We start from the raw sequence: 23,578 nt of genomic DNA, 5'->3' as shown, positions 1-23,578 counted from the left end.
CGGATTAAGAGCTGCCTATTTGCATTTAAATTTGTGCTATTAAAGGGCGAAGTGCTGGAGGAGGCCTGTAAGTGAAAACAGTCATTTGGAGATGAGGTGCTCGGCTTAAATAATATATTTGCAAGTATGTGACGATAAGTGAACAAATGTTTATAACACTGAACATGTGAGAAAGAGAAACAATTAAGGCGTTAGTTGTGTGTTCGCGCGCGCGTGTGCGTAACTGTCTTTTCATTCACTCATCAGCTTTAATGTCTTTCAAGAAACTATTATTTTCTTCCCATATCTCAGACATGTAGTGGCCTCCCCTATTTGAATGCCTACACATGATAAATTCCTGCATTACACACACATTACACACACACTGCACACACACAGTGCTCACACAGTGAGCCAATGCGTTTTGTCAGAAAAACCTTGAGCGTGTTTTCTGCGCACAGTCTCTCACCATGGATCATCCCTGATCCTGTGCTGTGAGGCGCTCACTGGGGGGGTTTGGAGTCTGCGGGCCTAAATGACCTTTACGATTTTACGAAACGCGCTCTCCGACACTCCCTCACATTCTGCTGAGAGTCATCAATTATGCAGGAAAACCGCTCGCGCTGAGGGGGAAGGTAGCAGCAACAATATGGCGACAACCGCAGTTTCTCCCCAAGCTTTTTCACATCTGCAGTCCTGCAACGGCTCTCTGGATTCATTGTAACGCTTACGAAGTGAGTATCCTTCGCTTGTAACCGTTGGGGAAAGCCTGGCGCGCGTCGGTAGGTGAGGGCAGATTTTCTCTCCGTCGGTAGGCTATCCCTGCGTAGCCTAAATGTCGCAGAGCTGCACACTGCCCCGCATCTTTTTTTGGGGGAGCGAGCGCGACGAAACAGGGTGTCTGCGCTCGATGGGCATCTACCGGCTGAACCAGTGCGAAGAGGGAGGGAAATATATTTAACAGCCAGTTGTTGTCGGAATTTATCAGATTAACCATTTCACCGAGGATCGGAGGTACTGATTAGAAAACAGGGGAGGGAGGAGAAAATGTCTCATAGGTTAGGCTTCAGGCAGGGCGCCGTCTGACTTCTTCGAAGCCCAGAAAACTTTGTAGGTTTTTATTTTTAATTTGGGCTTTTTTCTTTATATCCTCCGGACTAAAGGATGATGCACTTGAAACCCCACAAGGCTTCAAGAAGGGGCTGATGCTATGTAAGTAGCCCGATCTTCTTTCCATCACCAACAGACGGGAAATTTGCATTCCTCCAGGTGATTTTGGCGTGACATGAGCATTGCTGTTTTCTAATCGTCGTGTTTAACGCCGTGGTGCAGACTGTGTGTTACTTTTAGCTTCGCAGCCTGGGTTATTTGTGCACAGATAGAGCCTTATTGATTTGGCAGTCGACATGGCTTCACGGGTGTGGTGCAGATCCTTGAAGACAACGCGCAAAAGCGCACAGAACATCCCGGAGAGGACAAAAAACCCCAAGAAAAACAAAACCGTGTTTGCTGTTTCACAGGGAGGACAAAATGTACCTGATTGTTATTTTTACATCGACATCACACTCGTGACTTTGATCCACGGTTGTGCTTACCTCAGCGTGACAATTTTTAACATGTAAACCTCCCACTGCAGCAATACAGCTTTGGCCAATTTGGTTGTAGCGGGCCACTTCACTGCGCAGTATAACCCACAGCTTCTCTGTGAAGCTCAGCACAGGAATAGATTGGAAACGCAGTGGCTCTCTGATTCAAACCTTTAGGAAACAAGTTGATTTGACCGAGAAGATGCCAGAATGTTCTCCGTTTCTGTGTGACACTGATCGCACTGCTAGGCTTAGATGTAAGCAGCAGCCGATGGGACAGATAACGAGACGAGTGTTGCCACCACGACTTAATAATCGAGGAGATTTGAAGGATAAACTACAGGCCTGAAGGTGTCGGGGAAGAAAAAGAAAAAAGAAAAGAACGGAGGGTTGTGTGCACCCCCCCGCACCTTTTTTGTAGGCACTCACGTGCGCGCGCACGTGTATGAATATGAGCTCGTGCAGTGCTGAAGCGGACAGCGCCAGCCTCGCAGCAGAAGGCTCCGAGGTTCTGGTGTCCATTTTAAAACAGACCTCTCGCCTCACCTGCTTCACGTCTCCTGTGCTTTTTCCACCGAGTGTCGGGACACGCAGAGTGGAGTCTTTCCCGTGTGATGCCAGCTTTAACGCGTCGAACATTTCAATTAGACGCTGTTATGTAAGAGGGAGGCAGGGAAGTGACGGGGCCCGCTGACTCAAATATGGCCGCCTGTCCTGTTCAGGCTGCAGACACCTTGCTCCTGTTGAAATGAAAGGATTTTGCGCTGCAGCAGCAGGTGGAACACAGGGCGAAGAGAGGGGAGGGCGATGTTTTAGAAATCCTCCAAAAATTCTAATGATTTCGTTAATTTTTCAAGTCTGGCTTAACTGAACTCTAATTTCAGCTCCTTCCTCTTTGCTTCAGCACTGCCCGGTGTTCCTGCAGCTTGAACATTTGTCATGTTACCCTCTTTGCGTTTTGGAGAAAGCCTTTACTGTAAGGCCTTTTATTCTCAGCCTTTTTGTTTAACAGAGTCATGAAGGGTGAGACTTTTAAACCTGTGGTTTGATTTTTTGTGCAGGTGGAACTTGGTCTTCATTCAATTAATTATAAAATACATCTTCTTTAATATTTACATATTTGTTTGTTAACCTGTGCAACATCTGATTTACCATGGCAACGCAAATATATGTAACCAATAAAACAACACAACGTGAGTTGAAATGGCAAAACCGACCATATTCATCAACTGAAGCATATACCACTGGTTTGGAGTTCTTTCTTGGTAAAACAGGTCCTCAAAGGTTGGAAATGACTGAATATGCATGTTTTTATATAAACCTACACAGTTGCCTGTGTAGGTTCACAGTCATCCAGGTCATGGTTGACTAGAAAGCTTGAAATAAGAATGCAACTGGGCTTCTTTAGGCTTGTGAAAACCTCTCATCCAAAAGGCTTCCTCAGTATATTATCTGATATTTCCCCCATCTTATGAGAATAACCATTATGCGTTGCTCTTTAACACTCTTATCTAAAATATTCTCTTTATTTAAGTCAACCACACACTCTGCTGCTTCAGAGGATCATTTAACAAATGTCTGTTAATGGTTCTCTTCAGCTCACTTCCTTAATGGAGATAAACTAGATGGAGGAGATCTGTTAGCCTGCAAATGCTTATACACACACACACACACACACACACACACACACACACACACACACACACACACACACACACACACACACACACACACACACACACACACATATATATATATTTAACATTACAAGATCTCAACATTTTCTTGTTCTTTTGGTGCATAAAATAACATTTTGCAGCTGTATTGTCTCCTTTTTCTGTAATCTTTCTAAATGGGCACCCAGCTAACTGTTAATTTCAGGCCACCATTTTTGTAGTACGTCATTTCATGTTATATTCCCCCCTCCTGCTTCCCACAGAGCTGCTACCGTGGATGGTACAAACCTAAAGACTAAGTAGCTGCAGGATGAAAACATGGCCGCACCCCTTCTTGCACCGCCAGGACCTGACAGCTTCAGGAAGTTTACTCCAGAATCTTTGGTGGTCCTTGAGCAGCGCATCCAAGAGGAGAAGAACAAAAAGCCACCCAAGCAGGACAGCAGCTACCGTGACGACGATGACGAGAACAAGCCCAAACCCAACAGTGACCTGGAGGCTGGGAAGAGCCTGCCCTACATCTATGGGGACATCCCTAAGGGAATGGCGGCGGTACCACTGGAGGATCTGGACCCATTCTACGTGAATTCTCAAAAAGTGAGTATTCACACACACACACACACACACACACACACACACACACACACACACACACACACACACACACACACACACACACACACACACACACACAACAATGATTTTAGTCAAATTGAGCGCTGGCTTTATTCTAAAACAAAGTATCTGACTGTCATTGCTGCAAATATTGGTGCAGTGCAATGTTTCTGATGTTTGTCCCTCGCTCTCAGGCTTCCAAAATGCTCAAAATATTCCTCCCAAAAACCTTTAATATTGCATTTGGCAAGTGAAAATGTGACCCTGTAACATCATTGTTACCTTTCCATCCTTGTGCTTGGCCTGATTTGTGTTTGCACTCTTTTTTTTTCATAAAACACTTTTCTTTTGATCTTTTTCAGTGTTGTTTTTCATATTGAGAGATTTGATTGTGATCAGTTGAGCTCAGTTTAAAACTAAAATCCAAGGCTTGCGTGGCATCTGGAAGAAATAGTTGTAGCATCTGACTGTAGTGGTTGTAGTAAATTTTAACCTGAGACATTGTGATTGTGTTGTTATCCTTCTGACGTTGTGTTACATCAGATAAACTCAGACATTCATAATTTTAGTACATAATTGGTTTGGACAGCATTCAGTAGATAAGAAACTTCATTATGTTGAAGTGAGTTACAAGTTATGACCGGAAATGACGCAGACAGCAGAGTCACTGTGGGGTTTTTTAGGGGTTTTTTGACACTTGACTTTCAGGGGTGCTATGTTTACAGTTATTTTTAATTTTATAATTAGGCTGCGGGAGGTAATTACGTTTTCCTCCTCGAAGACCTTTGGGGAGTGTTGGAGCCGAGCTCTCGAGCTGTTGAGTGGGCCGTTGCTGTATCTCCAATGTGCTCACAGGGCTTTGGGGAAAAGGTCAGAAGCAGTTACTGTTGAAAGACCGTTGTTCCACATGACAGACTTTCCTAATTGTTGAAAAATTAATCTGTGGCAGGAGAGAGAAGCAGCAGCAGGCTGAGAGGACTCTGGTCGTCTTAAAGGAGACACGTGTCTCTCTGGGGTTTCTGTCATGTCTGACGTCTGGTCGTCCTCAGTGTGAGGACAAACAGGTGACCTTGACAGTCTTTTAATGTGCACCTGTTAGCCTAAACTGTTGGAGACTGCATTTGTTTCACTCAACTGTTTTTGTTGTGCAAAAGCCTCCGAACTTAAAGAACAGAAGACACGGCTTGCAGATATTGAAAAAGGGAGAATTAGAGGCTCAAAATTGAAAACTATAAAGAAACTGTATTGTGGAAAGCTGTAGAGCTAAAGATGCTTCTAAGAGTTCTACATTTTTACTCGTAGGAGTGCGAGAATAATTTATCATAAAATGGCTGTTCTCTCCTTTCCTTAAGCATCAGTGCAAATGCAAGGTGTACTGTGGTGAGTTCAATGCTCGTGTGTTCATAATAGGACCGAGCAGTGAAGGCTAAAACCTTCTACCATGGCAGCGTTGTTTGTTGTCTATTTATAGTAAAAAAAAAAGTTATATAACAAAATTTGCATTTTCGTTCAAGACAGTCTCCTTCGATCATATATTCATTTCAAAACTGCTGCACGTTTTGACAACAGCGTTGTGTAAACCTCGGTCCACACAGAGTATCTCAAAATATAGCAAACCCTCCCTGACAAAACAGGAGGGTAATGGCGTGTTTAGTCATCGTCGTTACCTGAACAGATTTGTTTAGATATTGTGCGTGTGTGCGTTTGGCTGCACAGCATCAGCATCAGCGTTCCTCTCCGTCTGTCTCCGTGTTATACCTCTCTGTCTTTACACCGTGCACACTGACTGTTATGTAACGCACCAGTCCGGCGCACAAGGAGACACGATTCAGATGACACGTGGCAAACATGTCCAGGGATCCACGGCACTGTTGATTGTTCACTTGCTTACATGCAGCTCACCTGTCTATTTCCCCCCACGTGTTCCATATTAATGACACACATGCGCGTGAGCCGTGCAGCCTCGCTTCTGCTCTTGCTTCTTGTCTTTGCTTCTTGGCTTCAGGCAAATCTAATTACGGCCCCTAATCTAGTGTCATTCTGATACCAAAGGGAGCCGATGCTGCAGTGACACCAGATCAGGTGGTGACCTTGATGGGAGAACGTTTGCCCTGTGTGTCTTTGTCATTTGAGAGGTGGCAGGTTGCATCTGGATAGCTCCCTTGCAGGAAGGAGGTGCAGAAAGATGAGGGGGAATATATGTAAAGGAAGGTTGCTCCTCATCTTTCAGATAAATCTAGATTCGTGGCTCTTTTAGGCCATCTTATAGCTGAGACAGAAGGCCGGGAGGCTAGCTAGGTGATGACGCAGCAACGGCCCTCCCCGCCTGGTTGGTGGCCCGAGCAGGGCTGTGCCACGCTGAGCTGAGCTAGGCCGGGTCGTGGTTGCCATCACTGTTCAAGGCCGGCGAAAGATTTCAAGGAGAGGACATAGAAGGAAGGGAGGGAGGGAGAGATGAAGAGAGGACAGAGATGAAACAGACAACATGTGCAAGGATGCATGAGCACATTTGCTGTCCTTCATGCTGCAGCCAAGATAACCAAAACATGTTTTGCTGAGGACAAAGATCTGCCACAGACACAGCAGAGCGTCTCAAAAATAAGATGACTGAAGTCACCCCGTCACAAGTTCTTGCCCCATCATATCAGTGGATGTATATCGGAGAAAACGCAGCATTTTGTCTTGTGTGGACTGGTTAAAGATGTTTACAGTAATATTACCTTACAGTAATGGTTTAATTTTCATCTATTTTAATAACATTGTCAGGAATATTTCAGCATGCCTCTAGAGACAATGCAAAAATATATTTTTTTGCACACCAAATGGCATAAACAGGGCGAAAGCACGGCAAGGAATGCATGGGCATCTCATAGGAAGGCCTTATAGCATTCATATATTAATGTCTCTGTGACTGTGGGGCTTTCGGGCTAAAGGCGCCATAAACGCAGCCCATTTATCGCTTGCCACAAGGGTCAAAAAAGGGGGTCGCCGAATGGCTGTTGAGGCCCTCACGGATGCAGATGCTGCAGCCCTGCCTGCTGGATCGAGCTTCTGTGTCGAAGCCGCTCTTGGTTTCTCTCTCCCACCCATCCCCCCCTCCCGTCCTCCTCTTCGTCTTCCGCCCAGCTTCCCCGTTCTGGCTCCTCGTGCCCTGCTTCTCCTCAGCCTGCTGTTGCCACAGTTGCTCCCTGCCTGCCTGCTTCATTCGCTCTCCACCCCCCGCCTTCTCTGCCTCTCCTCCTCGTTCAGCTCTAGATTATGAAATTTTCAGTAGCTTTGCAGCAGCACTTTTGTCATGTGTTACCCAAAAAAAAGCGCTTCATGGATAGCTGTGGAGGACATGTGTGTCAGGGTGACAGTGGTGGTTATTGATTGTGCTGTGGTGCTGCTGCTGCTGCTGCATGTGATGTGTGTAATTATGCATTTGTTTGTGAGTCATGGATGTGTACCCTGCATATGTGCACGATGGCTGTGTTTAAGAGAAATGTCATGATGGGACATTTCCAAGCGTGTGATTGTCTTGACTGGTAGATGACAGTGTTAATGATGAGGGAGATGCACTGACCTATAATTATAATAAGAGAGGAAGGTTGGAGGAAGGAAGTGGGTCCAGTCATTTGAAACTGTGCTGACGTCTCCCTTCATTTAGGTAATATTGACATCAGGGGTGATCCGTCTTATTTGTAAGTGGACGCATTCGTCATTTTGTTTTTTTCAGACGTTTATGTCATAGTAAGAACTCGGGCACACACCTTATTTCTGTCCAAAACGCACAAAATACACGCGGTCATGTGACGCCACCGCCGTGAGGCACCTTGCTTCCCACCTCCCCACCCATCTGCCCCGCTTCTCCTCTTTCCTCCTCCTCTCCCTCCCTCCTGACTCCGCTGTCGGTGTCTCTTCAGAGGCTTAGCGTGGAGTGAGAGATGCCTTGTTAAAAGCACAAGGGCCCCGAATGTTTCATGCAAATTGCCATGTTTTATTTAAACAATTATGAGGTTATCCACAGAAAGTGGCTCGCATTCTCCTCTCGGTTTTGCCCGTTTCCTTCCCCTTAAAGACGCCACAGTGGGCGGTGCAGCACTGAGATTCTGGGACAACACACAGTCATCCTGCCAGCAGTTCTCACTTTATTTGCATTTGTTTAAAAGCAGCATTTTACTTAAATGACCAAATGCACGTTGTTTATTTATCGTCCGCATACTGGCCGTGTATGCCTTGCAGAAAATGTTTTCACAATGTTTCAAATAGGATGACATATACATTTTTAAATATTCCTTGCTATTGTTCTTTGTCTATTTATAATCTTTCTGATTGTTAACTGTCTCCCTCTCTCTCTCTCTCTCTGTTTCTTCTCTCCACAGACATTTATAGTGCTAAATAGAGGGAAGACAATCTTCCGTTTTAGTGCCACACCTGCCTTGTACTTAATAAGTCCTTTTAATCCGGTTAGGCGATTAGCTATTAAAATTTTGATACATTCATATCCTTTGAAATGGTTTCTAAACTGCTGGGACTGAAAAGGTTTCCTGTTTATGTGTATTATTCATGATGTGTTCTGTCTCTCTGCTCGCGCTGCTATCGACGTTTCCTGTGAGTGGAGGTACAGGAGAGAGTCGGTTTGTTACAGTCAAGAAAGAGCACAGAGGATGCCATGCAGTAGCCATTTTATCACTGAAGGGAAAGGCTAGCACAAATGATGAGTCATCCTTAACAGTCAGCCAAGCTAGACCTCTCGGTAAGCACATTATCGGTGCATTATCTACGAATCCAGAAGGAACAGTTGGAGGATGCACCCTCGATTTGAAGCACTGTTAAAGACATAAAAGGAAACTTGTTTTAGGACCTCAGCTGATCAGAGCTGCATGTTAATATTTTATGTGATTTTTGAAATATATTTTATTTGACTTGTTTTATCTTATCTATTTGCACAAGTTAAGGGAAGTGAGCCAGCTGTGTGTCATGTGACACACGACTGTTTGGGCATCTGGTTTAAAAATGAAGCAGACTGTGCCCCACTGTGCCTCCTTCCTGCAGCAATGCAACCTGTGAGTTAGTGGTGCCCGCAGATACACGTGGTTTATTTAAAGATCTGTCCATAGATACTAAATGAGGCAAGGTGCATAATTAAAGGTTTTCCAGTTTAGGCACAAATTAATTATTTTTATAGATATATATAAAAAAGTAAGTAAAATAAAACAGAGAAGCAGTAATGTGAGTGGCATTTTATTTTGCCCACCTAAATCTACATTTGTGTAGAGTGCACTGTGTAGGTCTTTGCAACTGCTGGTTAATGCTGTACAGAAATATTGTTCAAATATTTCAAGGCACAACTAATACTGACCTCTGCAGGCATTTAAAGCCAAGTCTGAAGTTTCCCTGGTTTCCTTTGAGTGTCAGCCTCTCTGCACTGAAAGCTTTGCACCTTTAAAATGTACTGTAGTTTTGCATTTCCCCTAAATATATACTGTTTAAATATTTAATAGTAGTGGCTACGTTTAACCACCTTCAGTTAAGTGCTTTGAGTTCATGTCTTGACTTTAACTGTTTAAATATTGCTGGCTGTTTATGCGTACTCGACTGTAGGACATACGTTACCTACTGCAAGCTGTATTTTTTATTCTTATGTTTTACATGTCATGGAGGCTTGATGATGTATGTGATTACCACTACAGTCTGCGTTTTCCTTAACATGCTCCTCACTCTTTTCAGCATGATCATTATGTGTACTATTTTGACCAACTGTATATTCATGACCTTTAGCGATCCTCCTGAGTGGTCAAAACAAGTAGAGTAAGTACACTTTATCTGTTTTCATATATAAATGGGTGATAAATGTTTGTGTCCCTATGTTGGCACTACATCTGAGTCACAGATGGTCAAATTCTGTGAAATTTTAAATTTGAATTTTCTCTTTAAACCCTCTGCACAATAACCATACTATATATTTTTCACACAAGAATCAAGATTTTAGAAGAAAACACTGATGGGGCTATATGCTGCAGGACACTATTTGTAATTGTGCCTCTGGACACCATCGCAGTGTATTTGAAAACCTCTGTTTTCTGGAAATTTGTGTGGCTCAAATGTAACGAAGCAACATTCTAATAAAACATTAGACCGACAGAAAAGTGTTTTATCTGATTTTGCATGATTCTAATTTCCTGGGTGTCTTAACAGTTAATGAAGGTGCAGGCACTTAGAAATGAGCGAGCTTTGATCTAGCGCGGTGAACTGATTCTGTCAACGCTTTGTCTTCCAGGTACACGTTCACGGGAATTTATACGTTCGAGTCTCTTGTAAAGATCACTGCGCGAGGCTTCTGTATAGATGGGTTTACATTCCTAAGAGATCCATGGAACTGGCTGGATTTCATGGTCATTTCGATGGCGTAAGTATTTTAATTTCGATCGAGCTCTGAGTAAATAGGATGTTAAATTGGACACAAATACGTTGCGTATTTGGGTTGGGTTAAAGTAAACTGATGTTTTAGTTATTATCTTTTGCCTGTTTCCTATCTGATAACCCGTCTTCTGTGTTTCCTCATTTGAGCCGAGACTTCTCTGGTTTTCTCTTTGGGAATCGAAGATCTCCATCTGACACTGCTCGGCCTCCTTGACAACACCCACACCTCACTGTCATTCAGTCTGATTCATCTCCCTCTCGCCATCCAACTCTTGTCATTCACATTTTCTCTCTCAGTCGTCAGGAGCCTGCAAAATCCAATTTAATGCTCAGTGTCTTCCCAGCGACTATAAGTCACCTAGTTTACTTATTTCCATATGAGCAAATACAGCCCCCACCCCTCCCCCCAAAAAGACCATCATACAAAATGTCATTGTTTCTCACAAAGCCCATCTTTGTCTGAATTGATCTTTTCACCGTTTATCTGCATGTAAATAATAAGCTGTTGTAACTGTGGTTTGATCCTGCAGGTATATAACAGAGTTTGTAAACCTAGGCAATGTCTCAGCTCTGCGCACGTTCAGGGTGTTGAGGGCATTGAAAACTATTTCTGTAATTCCAGGTAAGACAGGATGGTGCGGGGTGGGGGCAGTGGGGCGGGGTCGGTGTTAGGTGTGTGTGTCTTTCTTTCCTTTTACCTTCCACCCTTCTCCTCAGTGGACAGGCTCTGTGAGTGGCGTCGTTTCCTCCTGGTTCGGTGGTGTTGTGCTCTTGGCGTGTGTGGTTTTTGTCATCGTGTTTGTTCTGTGTGTGATCCTTCCCCTATTTCAGATATATAACAGAGTTTGTGGACCTGGGCAATGTATCTGCGCTGAGAACATTCAGAGTTCTCCGAGCATTGAAAACTATCTCTGTCATTCCAGGTGAGACTCAGTTTAAACACTAAGGCTGATCCTCTCACCCTTTCCTTTCTACTCACTATTATTATAATTACTATTATGATTTTAGCGATATTAAAAAAAAAAAATTGGAGAAAACCATTTTTTGATTTATTTTTCCTCCAAAATTATCAAAAATGGTACTAATACATTTTTGATAGGCTTTGCAGTCTCCTCTAGGGCCCTCCAAAGTGTCTGCACTCTCTTCTGCCCCGGTAGCGCTCTTGTTTCCAAGGCAGCTTTTGTCTTTAAGGAGAAATAGCTTCAACTCACTCAACTTCAAATAGCTTTTCAGAAGAAGCAAATGCCGTTACTTATGGCAAAGAAATGTGTTGTTAGAACACTGTAAACTTACAATATGCATGTTATGTTTTATGAGAAAAGAAAAATCAGACAGCTTTAATCCCTGTAGTTGTTCCTAATTGGAAATTTGAGAGGATTCCTAGTAATGGGGTCCAAAACAAACCTGTGAGCTGTATTTTATGAGAAAAGGTATAGCTCTTATACAGATCTTATAGAACATACCCATTACTTATGTATGAAGACTGCCAAGCCTAGTTTGTGAACATACCTCTTATGCTGCATGATGCTTTTCGGTCACTTGCTTTTATAATATTAGCCTACCAAGAGCTTGGCTGATTAATGGCATTGAAAGTTTGATTTGCCCTCTTTTTTGTTTTTTAGCTTGTTGATTGATTTTTTTTCTCTGTTTTTACGACCTCCTTGAATGATATATCACAAAAAAAAAAAAAGATATTTGGGAATGCAGATGGAATGGTAACGCTGACCGGACATCTGACCGGAGAACATTAAACACATGTTGCAAAACAGCCACTAAAGATTGCTTTCTTTTTCAAATTACACATTCATGCTGAAATTTGAAAAAGTCTTCTTTGAGTGCAGACGATTTAGATATCAGTTTGGCATTTTGGGAAATATGCTTGTTTGTTTTTGGGCTCAAAGTTGGATGAGAAAATTGATACCATTCTCATGCCAGTACCTAAAGTTACTGCGAGCATCTGGTTAACTTAAAGACTGCAAACAGACTTCCTGGCTCTGTCCAAAGACAGCAGCCACCTAAAAGCAGCTCCAAACATCCTTATTTAACACATCGTATCTGCTTTTTTAAAATCTGACGAAACACTGGTTGGTAGGATGTATTGATCTTCTAATGTAGCGTTCAGCCACAAAATTAATAACATATTTCCCCAAAATTCTGGACTCTCTGTTAAAATGCTGGTACAGAAGTAATGAAATTGGAGCTTTTATTGATTTTTATAGATTTGTTTAATAAAGCAAACAGTAATCCATGTGAATGGGAGGGCTTTTTCCAGGGAAACATAGATCTGTTAGTTTGATTTGATAATTTTTTTCATGTGCTTGTAAATAAGATGTATGGTGATTTAAAGTGGACCTGCTATGCTTATTTCTAGCTCCACGCTTTAATTGTTGGACTCTGAGTTCTAGTTTAAGTCTTTACTGCTTTTTTAGATTATGCTGGGGCTTTGTGCGACCCCCGAATGCATCAAGCTGTTGCATTCCCCCCGTTATACAAGCTTTCTTTTGATTGGCTGTCCTTTGCAAACAAAAGGTGGGTGGAGCTTCTGCGCATTTAGATATCTTGAAATCCTTGAAAAAAACTGCCAGAAACGGAGCATTTACCTGCTTTAAGCCTGAGGTTTTTGCTCTTACATAGCATGAACATCAGCTGCTGTAACAGCACATGAGGAAATAAAGAAATTATAATAGGTCCCTTTAAACACGAGCAGCTCCTTACATGTCTGGTTTGACGGAGCTTTTAGTAAGATTATTTGAAAGTCTAAATTAAGATCATAATTTATCGAAAGCTTGTAGCAGGTCAAGCCTGCTGTACGTGTAGTGGGTGAACAGTAAAAATGGGGCGTGGGCGATCCTGCCTCCATCTTTGAGTTCCTCGTGGATCTGTGCGAATGCTGCCAGAGGAGGCTGGTCTGGAAGTTAAAGCGATTTTGTCTTTAGTGGATGAGACAGACTACAGGGTCGCGGTATGGGGAGTCAGTGCTTTCCTAATGACACCTTACACAAGACAGTTCAAGAAAGTGCCCACACCGGCACTGGCATTGAATTGCTTCTGTTCAGCCTTGGAGTTTAAATGACCTGCATGTGGTTTAATGCCCCCCTGCCTGTGCCTCTGTCCCTCTCATGGCCTCTCGTTGTGCTGCTGTGCTCTTTTCCTTATGGATTTCCTCTCACTTATAGAAAGTCTTCCCCCTCTTTTTTACTTCATCCGTCATTGGCAATGAAATGCTAATTTCTTCTGTTGAAGAGCCCATTATTTGGATTTGAGATCTGTTGCAATAATCTGAAAAGAGTGGGAAGGCTCCTGAATATTTCCTGTTTGTTGTTTCTAGAGATGTTCTGTATGTAAACTCCCAGTTTTGTCCAAAATGTATTACTACCCATATCTAAAATTTATAGTATTTTACCAGTTCAGATTTTTATTTATAAAATGATCCCTTTTGTTTTGATGTTGAATTTAGTTAAAAATGAACATTTAGTTGTATATTCAAGTCGATGACAATACATCTATTATTTCTATTTATAATTAAATTCAGTGGGAAGGTTTTCAAATGTAGTCTCAGCCAGATTTTTATGAACATCTTAAGATGCAGGGATTTACGGGCTTCGTCCCAGTGACAAATTTAAAAAGATGAGCTCTAGTAGCAGCTGACACTCCAGAGATTAACACATGGGACATGAGGAGCTCCTGCATCACCTGTGTGGTTTGTGAATGTGTGTGTGTGTGTGTGTGTGTTTGTGTGCGTGCGCATGTGTGATTGTGGCTGGCCTGCAGGCCTGAAGACCATTGTGGGTGCCCTGATCCAATCTGTGAAGAAGCTTTCGGATGTGATGATCCTGACCGTCTTCTGTTTGAGCGTCTTTGCCCTCATTGGTCTCCAGCTCTTCATGGGTAACCTGCGCCACAAGTGTGTGTTCTGGCCAATCAACACCAACGAGAGTTACCTAGCCAATGGCAGTAAGGGCTTTGACTGGGACGAATACATCACGAACGACAGTAAGTAGAGTCAAGGCGTCACCAACGGTGACCTGGCACGGAGGTCAGAGTATGAGTCAACCCATATGCTTGAATGGGGAAACAATATGTCGTTTTGGCACTTAAAGGAATTTGTTTCAAATGAACTGAAGTCAAAATTTCTGAGTGAGCTGGAGTCAGAAATGCGCTGAATGGAGTAAATTTAGTAAATCTCGACAGAATGTGAGCGAAATGACTCAGTTTGGCAGTTTTTCTTTCTTGCTTTTTTCCCCCTCTCAGCCAACTTCTACTTCCTGCCTGGCCAGTTGGACGCTCTGCTCTGTGGGAACAGCTCAGACTCTGGGTGAGTTGCCTTCTCCACCCTTCAAAAAGAGTACCAAGATTTGCTGTAGCTCCTCTGTGTGCTTATAGTCAGACTACATTATCAGTAAATAGTGCTGACTCATTTTTGGGCTGAATGCCCTGTTCTGTCTCTATGTGTCTCTCTCTCGCTCTCTCTCCACCCCTCAGCCGCTGCCCGGAGGGCTACACATGCATGAAAGCTGGGAGGAATCCAAACTACGGCTACACCAGCTTTGACAGCTTCGGCTGGGCCTTCCTGGCTCTCTTCCGACTCATGACACAGGACTTCTGGGAGAACCTTTACATGCTGGTAAAGCAGATGTGTCCACACCTTCAGCTTGTTTCACCATGTAACAGCCCTCAGTGCTGAAATCTGATTGATATTTGGCCTTTGGACAGATTTTATCGAGGCTTCAAAGGTGTTAATTTTGATGAACATATATTATAATTCAAACAAAGTCACCAAAAGCATAGATAAATAAATAATGCTAGCCTGAAGTGCAATAGAGTGGCAGCCTGCCCAGAGTGTATCACACCTCTTGCCATGTGACAGCTGGGATAGGCTCCGCCCCCAATAGTACAACCCTTAACTGGATAAATCAATGAAATGATTAAAAAAGGATGGTGCGATGGATGGTTTGTTTCTCATCCATTATTAGTGACAGCAGCTTTTTAAAGATTTCTTTTGCCTTTACTGGTTAGTTCACTGGTGAAGATTAGACAGGAAGAGAGGAAGAAATACAGCAGTCAAGGTCAAGGTCAAGGTAACTTTATTTATACCCAAAGGCAAGGTAAATTTGCTTTACAGAAAAATGACAGCATTTGGCATCCCTTTAAAAACACACATACCTAGTAAATATATATGTTCAGCTGTGTGTGTGGGCACCTGCTCAACCAGTGAGCTAAACTGGTGCCTGATGACAGCAGTCTTCAACTGCACCACTAAAGCTGAAAAACTCGCCTCAAACGGTGAATGAACTGATTTTGGATAAAAATGTGACCTCACATGTCCAATTTTGCAAAAACATTTTTTAAGCGATCCAGTTGACAGACAAACCAATCGCATGGTGGAGGTGGTTATCAGCTGTCTAGTGATTTTATTACACTGCAGCACAAATGCCAATAAAAAATTGTGTACCAAACATCCTGTAATTATTCAAATTACATTATTCAAAAACTGGTGGTGGCTTCTGCATTCAGCTCTAGTTCACCTCCAAGTTTATCCCCTGTTCTCAGTCTCATGTGGATACTGTGGCCCCGTCACCGCCATCTGGTCTGTCTTGCAGGCTGTTCCACATTAAGCTTCCCTGAAATGGTGGAGACAGCCCTGCCTCCACGTACAAGTGGAAGGAAGGAAGCATGAAATATTAAGGGCTGAGGATTACAGTATGACCAATGAGAGCGATGAGACCTGATGAGAGCATCCTGGCACATATTTCTATTTTCGCTCTCATCTTTGAAATTCAGCTTCCAACTGCAGGCTCTCGCTCATACTGTACGCCGTATGTGTAGAATAATCATTACGTAGCCGCTTTTGGTTTGGTGTAAGGACATTAAGTAATAAAACGCCTTCCTATGGATCATATTTGTTTCTCAGTACTGAGCATTTTATTATATATGTAAGATTTCGTTTTGTGCCACTAAAATAGAACGTTTGAGCCAAATGTCCTGCACGCACTTCTCAGCATCACGTCAACTGCATGCATAATTGATGGGTGAGGATATTTCACTTCTCTACCTGCTAGAGTCCTTTTTCTCTCCTTTTTGCTGCCTGAAGACGTATTTCATTTTTTGATGAGGTGCATGAGCGAGAACATTTTTAGTCAAATTTGGGATCCTTTCATGATGACTATTCGTTTGCTGGTTTATCTAAACCTAAAAATATAACAGCGCGAGAATGACTTTAACAATTGTATGTTAGCATGAAGACAAAGTGACACCAATGAGCTTTCTCCTTTGTGTGTTCATCTGTTCAGCTGTACCTCTGCTGCTCAGTCTCCTCACTTCTCATCTCCAGTGGGCATAGCGTCCAAATCTGTAGAAATAGTTTGGCTATTCACAGTGAGCGTGCAAAGTAGGTCAGTTCTTTCTGATGAACAATACAGTCTCACATGGAGGGTTTTAATGAGCACAAAGTATAAAATCATTTACTCAATTTATTTCCACACATTATTTTCACATCAGAAACAGACAAATGAAATCGTGTGAGCTGTTTTAAGTTAAGATTTGACTCTTCTGTCCTCAGAAGGTGAGAGACATTTACCCTCCTCACTTGAGGCTTGCATTCATTTTTGCCCCCAGGAATGCTCAGACCAGTGTACGTCTTCTATTTCTTTCTGATGAGTCATATTAAGAGATGAGCAGTGAGGCTGACGTTGATTGTGGCGTTGAAGTCATGTATCAGATCTCACGGGTCTGCTGTTTTCTTCCTCTCTCTCCCCGGACCTCTGTGGCACTGCCTCCTAACAGACCCTCAGGGCGGCAGGGAAGACCTACATGATTTTCTTTGTCTTGGTGATCTTTGTGGGTTCTTTCTACTTGGTGAATCTGATCTTGGCTGTGGTAGCCATGGCCTATGAGGAGCAGAATCAGGCCACCATGGAAGAGGCCGCGCAGAAGGAAGAAGAATTCAAGGCGATGCTGGAGCAGCTAAAGAAGCAGCAAGAAGATGCTCAGGTGAGTCCTCTGCAAGTTGAAGGCAAAACTTTTTCATGGATTGTGTCAAAATATCGTTCTGACTTCACTCGCGTGCTCGTTTCTCGGTAGACGGCTGCAATGGCAACCTCTGCAGGCACAGTGTCGGAGGATGCGGTTGAAGACGATGGAGGAGGGCGTCTTTCCTGCAGTTCGTCCGAGATGTCGAAGCTCAGCTCCAAGAGCGCTAAAGAGCGCCGCAACCGTAAGAAGAAGTGGCGGCAGAAGGAGCAGGAGAAGGAGAAAGGCGACAGCGAGAAGTTTGTCAAGTCAGAGTCGGACGATGGCAGCAAAAGGAGCCGCTTCAGATTCCCCGATAACCGCCTGGGCCGAAAGTCTTCCATCATGAACCAGGTGAGGAAGATATTCCCTTTTGTTAGCAATGATCAGATGCTGACATTTTGATTGAAAGGAAAATTTAAGCTAAATTATAACAAGATATAAACTGTTAGTAATTTTACACGATAAACAGAATTTGCAGCTCAAGAATAAAAACACTGAATTTGACAAACTCTTCTCTGGGGATGAGTATTTCACTCATGATCATGCTGTGATGTAGATTTTTTCACACATGTTGGGGATGGTACTAGAAGTCTTGCAGGAAAAAGAAAATCTAAAATCACCAACATATAAGAAAATATCTACATGGCTAGCGTAAAGCTGTATGAGGCCTTTTGTGCCAAAATGAGACCAAATGAAACTCAAACAACACACAGAATTAGAACAGATACCTTTTCATGTCTATGAATAGAATATAGACGTCAGTAAGTCACATGGCTGCAGGGACGGCATTCTTACTACTTTTCATTTTCAGTGTGTGAAATATAAGATTGCACTTACAGAGCAGCGTGTAGTGAAGCACATGTCCAGGGGCCTCAGTAGTGGTTAAGACTAGGCATAGATAGTGTACAAAGGCGTGAAATGGTGTGCCTTAAAATGTATGTGTGTGGATCGGCCTCATATCCTACCTCCACATGTGCAAATTCTACTATACAGTAAATGGTTGATGCAAAGGGCCTCATAATTGACTAAATCAGAAATGAGCGACCTTATTTATTTGTGATTTGCATCCATACATTCCCAGCAGGTCCCTGAGGTCATGTGACCAGGGCTTGCTGGTTGTCAAACACACGAGGCGACAGAGCTTTTGTAACTGTGGCCCCCAAACTGTGGAACTCTCTCCCTTTGAGCCTGAGATCTGTGGACTCAGTGGTCGCTTTTAAAAAACAGCTAAAAAATCATCTTTTTAAACTTGCTTTTGGTTGATTTTTATTTTTATGTTTTAGCTTCTGTGGCGCACTTAGTGATTGTTATCTTGATAGGTGCTATATAAATACAATTTTACTTTTTTTTTTTTACTAATTGCTTGGTTTTCCAGTCAAACATTCCTCTGGGATTACCTGAGCATTCATTGCAGCTCTATGTGTCGCAGCAGCATTTATTTGTTTTACAGGAATCAAGCTGACTGATTTAAAGCTTGTCAAAATGATTGTGATACCACTTGCCTGAGGATGTCATTTAAGGGTAGAAATTGATCTTTTCTTGTCTGAACTTGGCCTGCAGTATGATTGAGGCTCTGGTGAGGGTACGCATCGGCTTTATTCACAGACAACAAATTTACGTAGTCAATAAATGAGACAACCGGAGGAGGCTTTATGGCACTCACTAACTTGGTGATACGGTGGACTACTGACTCTTCTGCGGTTCTCTAATTTTGTATCATCTGTCTTAGATCTCGACAAGCAATGACATTCATGAAAATCTGGTAGTCTGATTAATGGGAGGTAAAACTATCAATGAAAGGAAGCCAGACGTCCTTTAACAGTTTGGCTCAGTCTTCTGTGAGCGAAGTTTTTAGTTTAGAGATTTTAGTTACAGCTGCAACTTAAGGGCGCTCACAGAACAACTTAAAATAACACTGCTAAATACTTGGATCACTTCATTGAAGTTAATATGTGTGTTAGTGAAAAAGTGCATCATGAAGTCAGACTAACAATTGTGGTTGCTTCAGCTTAGGAGGTAATGCAGGTCATCTGTTAGTTTGATGGTTCGATTCCTTGCTTCTCCAGTGTGCATGGGTAAGATGCTCATCCCGAGTTCGCCAGTGGATACATCGGCTTATAACTGTGTGGTTAGATAGAAAGTGTTTGTGTCAGTGGATGATTGAGGCATGTCGTATTGGAGTGTTCAGATAGAATAGATAGGTGTGATATAAGAACCGGTCTATCTGCATCATTACAGATAAAAAGATTCCTCTCATTGACCACCTCACCATCAGCTTCCATTTCCTCTTTCTTGCACACGTCTCATAGGTCAACGGTTCCACAGAGATGCTCGCATTTTCCTGGCCACTTGTTCTGGATATCAACTTTTGTGCTGGAAGTAGTGTGCGCCTCATTTTGGCCTGTTTTTGTGTGTACCCAACGTTGATGTATGAGGCCTCATTTTCAGAATTATTTACACAAATCTGTAACAGGGAGCAGTCCTGCTGCTGTGCTTAGACCGTGCTCGAGCTTCGCTGACTTTTAATTTTTTTGTGTTCTATGGAGAAGTATTCAGCTGACGAGTTAACGAGGCCTACGGGCCTTATGTAACGCTTTTCTGTGAAAATCCTTCATGTGACATGCAATGGATCCTTTGCGCTTTTCACTCATCTTCTACACAACCAGAGGGCTATTGTCAAAACATTTGATTTCCCGTGAGCTAGCATACTTTGTGTAGAGCTAAAAAAAATAGCTGGATCAATGCTAGCTACATTCCAGATTGTTGCTGTCGTGACTGATGTTCAGATTGCACTTGTCTCAGACGCCTGTATCTCTGTCCTGTGTGTGTGTGTGTGTGTGTGTGACCTTGACACTGAAGCATATCACTAACCTAATTATCTAGTTCTTGTTTATTTAGTCAGAAGAATATGGCTCCTCGTGGGAAGGAGCCCTTGCTGCATTAAATTTCCCACAGATGTTGGCTTTCATCTTGTCCTCTGGAGTTGATGGGCCCAGAAGGGCCCAGGGCTCCGTCACACAAATATCTCCTCTTCTCATCCTTTTTCTATTTCCTTCCTCCAGTCTCTCCTGAGTATACCGGGCTCACCCTTCCTCTCACGCCACAACAGCAAGAGCAGCATCTTCAGTTTTAAGGGCCGCAGCAAGGACGTGGGCTCGGAGAACGAATTCGCCGACGATGAGCACAGCACCGTCGAGGAGTGCGAGGAGCGGCGAGGCTCCCTGTTCAGCCCGTACCGGCGGAGCAGCTACACTGGCTTCCATGGCAAGAGGAACAGCACGGTGGACTGCAACGGCGTGGTGTCGCTCATTGGCCCCGGGCCCGGTGGACGCCTTCTGCCTGAGGTGAAAATAGATAAGGCAGCTACTGACGAAAGTGTAAGGAAGTCAATGAGTAGACCTATCTAGGCATGGCCCCCCTCTCGTCCGTTACGTTTCTTTCTGGCTCTCTATCCTCTACTGTCATCTTTGCAAGTCCGTATGTATCTCTTGGCTAAGCGCTCGCGCCTCCCCTCCCCCAGCCCCTGCAGTGTATGCTGCCCTCCAACTGTAGGCAAAGGATGGGAAAATAAACGTGATTATAGCATTTATACTTAAACCAACCTTTCACAAGTTAGCTTCATACTTGGTCTATCAGTGACTTCCAGGCAATTTTACTGTTTGAAATGAATGATGACTGTTAATGTTTTGAATATGTCAGCATCAAACTTATAACTCATAAAGTACCTGCACTCAAAATCATTCAGCTGCTCACTGACCCGTTAGTGTACAGATCAGAGAAAGAAGTAACACACAGTTTTGTGTTTTAAGTTCCCGTTCACACACTAGCAGTAATGAAACACAGTTTTTGTTAACAAATGGCATATAATGATTGGTTAACATGCTCCAGTGTGTTGATGTGTTCCTCCAGGCATCCGGGTCCTCTGCTAGCCTGTGTGGGTAGATCTGCAATAGAAGCCGGAGGAAACAGAGGGGACCAGCTTTATAGAGCCACAGACAATTTTATCTGCTTCCCTAATTCCCTGATTCCATCCCAGAGTATATGTATCTAGCTATCTACATAAATATATATGTATAAATATATACACACCATCCTATTAGGCTTTCGAAAAATACTTTAAGAAATGAAGGAGGGCTGCTGTCCTTGTCTGTCTATACCTTTCTATGTTTTCCAGTCTCTCCCTGGTCAGCATTAGCAAATTAGTTGTGCGTCATTCTAGTTAGCATGGTAGATTTAAACCCCAAATTAGAACAAGCATGATGTAGACAAACCAAACTTTGGTTATGATGTCTGTTATTTCCTCTCCTTCTCTTTGACTTGGAGCATGCTCATGCATGACAACTGGATGAATTTGAACTACCTGCCTTCATATGACCTATTTACAATGCTCTTGACTTGATGGTTGCAATATAAGTTGTATGGTTTCAAAATAGGAAGATACAGTAGCATCAATTTGCAAGTTTGTGTTAAAAATGGCCAGATTTGGGAGACATTTTGTAAAATAACCTCATGATTATATTGCAATGGCAGCAAAGCCTCCATTATTGCATGACGGGACTGAGAATGCATTCATGCAGAAGCAGTTCTCCTCGCACAGTGTCTCACAATCCATTTTTTATCTAATTGGGATGAGCTAATTACATTCAAACACAATTAGGTCAAGTAGCCCTAGACCACTGCTCCCACTTTGGCTGAAACCTGCATGCATTTACAGCATACACACATCTTCCTTGAAACCAGCATACAAGTAGAGGAGAATGAAACGTGCCCTGCCCCCCACCCCCAAAATTCTGATCCTCGACTACTTTTTCCTGCCGTTGCTGTCGTGCACTTCCCTCCGCCGGCCACCGGTGGTGATGTGGGATGGTGTTCATGTCCTCTCCATGGGTGCTTGATTCTTCCTCTCCTCCTGACAGCCGACTACTGAGGTTGAGGTGAAGAAGAAGCTGTCGGGCTCCCTGATGGTGTCTGTGGACCAGCTCAATACCTCCTTTGGGCGGAAAGAGCGGGCCAACAGTGTCATGAGCGTCATTACCAACACACTAGTGGAGGGTACTGCCACTTTAACCCAGCTATTTAACCTGCTCTCTCATTATTCTTTAACTAGGGCTGCTCTTCATTGTTTGATTAGTTTGACATGAATTTCCTGCTTATCTGCTTTGCATATTCAAAAGTACCAGATACATACATTGCATAAAATTTTTTTCTATCCTATTATACCATTGCATGCAGTTTGCTGAGCACGCAAGTATGTTTGGTTTTGATGTATGATCCGCGCTATGTCTTCAGAACTGGAGGAGTCTCAGCGCAAGTGTCCCCCATGCTGGTATAAGTTTGCTAACACATTCCTGATCTGGGAGTGCAGCCCCAAGTGGATTAAGATCAAGGAGATTGTGAACCTTATAGTCATGGATCCCTTTGTGGACCTGGCCATCACCATCTGTATCGTCCTAAACACCCTCTTCATGGCTATGGAGCATTACCCCATGACCCCTGACTTTGAAGATATGCTGTCTGTAGGAAATCTGGTGAGTGGATTTTTGTTGTTATTTTTATCTGGTATTCTTGTAAATGATCTTCTCTGCTTCTTCTCAGTAGCTCACAGAAAGGTGTTATTTATGGGACTGTAATTGACAGGGAAAAAAAAACATTCCCAAACCCCCCGCTGCTTCCTAGTATTCGTGGATTTTTCTTTACATACATGCACACACATGTTCCATTCTTCTTCTCCCGTCTCTCTCGCTGTACTCTGGTTCAGTGGATGCACCTGCTTCTCTGCTGGTTGGCTGACTGGTTGGAGGGCGGTGTTAATAATTCATGAAGGCTGATCGATGAGCTCTTCTAAAATGGTGCCTAAATAATTTCTGAGACCTGGTTGTTTTCATTTAAAGCTTTGTTTTTCTTTAAGAAACGGAGTAAATCAGAGTACTGGCACCATTTCACATAAGTTAACACATATTGTTGTACGCTCTTTTATATACAGTTTTGTGTGTATGTCTGTTTCGTATTAATTTACAATTGAAAAAGCAGTGAAATGTGTTCTTTCCAGTTGTGGTTCATAAAAATCTAGTTGAAAAGACTAATGGGTGGTACAGGTGGAGGTTTCTAGGTCACCTTGATGCAATATGAGTCATCATCCTGCGCGCCAATGAACACACAGTCTGACAAACTCACGAGGGTGTATACAGGTCGATTTGAGTTCGAGTTCATACCACCCGAGTGGATTAAATTCAGAGAATCAAGATGTCATGGAAGTGCAGACTTTCAGCTTTAATTCAAGGGGTTTGACTAAAGAACTACATTAAC

The 23,578-nt window shown here is 43.0% G+C and overlaps 1 protein-coding gene across 5 annotated transcripts in view; it reads left to right on the top strand.

The window, feature by feature from the left end:
• The first annotated feature begins 424 nt into the window (after positions 1–424).
• scn8aa (sodium channel, voltage gated, type VIII, alpha subunit a) overlaps positions 425–23,578 on the top strand; it is a 48,811-nt gene continuing 25,657 nt past the window's right edge. Inside the window, exons 1-14 of one of the 5 annotated variants that reach the window (XM_085443787.1) lie at positions 425–713; positions 3,505–3,838; positions 8,221–8,339; positions 9,560–9,649; positions 10,119–10,247; positions 10,792–10,883; positions 14,033–14,254; positions 14,513–14,576; positions 14,744–14,885; positions 17,045–17,251; positions 17,342–17,623; positions 20,335–20,616; positions 22,189–22,324; positions 22,562–22,800. In XM_085443787.1, the coding sequence (XP_085299913.1) occupies positions 3,560–3,838; positions 8,221–8,339; positions 9,560–9,649; positions 10,119–10,247; positions 10,792–10,883; positions 14,033–14,254; positions 14,513–14,576; positions 14,744–14,885; positions 17,045–17,251; positions 17,342–17,623; positions 20,335–20,616; positions 22,189–22,324; positions 22,562–22,800 (2,283 nt within the window). In that variant the 5' untranslated portion in view covers positions 425–713; positions 3,505–3,559. Of the gene's footprint in view, positions 714–823; positions 1,192–3,504; positions 3,839–8,220; positions 8,340–9,559; positions 9,650–10,118; positions 10,248–10,791; positions 10,884–11,092; positions 11,185–14,032; positions 14,255–14,512; positions 14,577–14,743; positions 14,886–17,044; positions 17,252–17,341; positions 17,624–20,334; positions 20,650–22,188; positions 22,325–22,561; positions 22,801–23,578 lie in introns of those variants that run through there. The other 4 variants (XM_085443783.1, XM_085443785.1, XM_085443786.1 and 1 more) reach the window with 4 other exon arrangements.

The sequence above is a fragment of the Copadichromis virginalis genome, linkage group LG20, assembly GCF_057382275.1.
Source record: "Copadichromis virginalis isolate Kocher_CV1m ecotype Utaka linkage group LG20, C_Virginalis_male_GT1.1, whole genome shotgun sequence".
In the NCBI taxonomy this organism is placed as follows: Eukaryota; Metazoa; Chordata; class Actinopteri; order Cichliformes; family Cichlidae; genus Copadichromis; species Copadichromis virginalis.
Note: the sequence above shows the minus strand (reverse complement) of the source record. Positions and strands in the feature narration are given on the sequence as shown.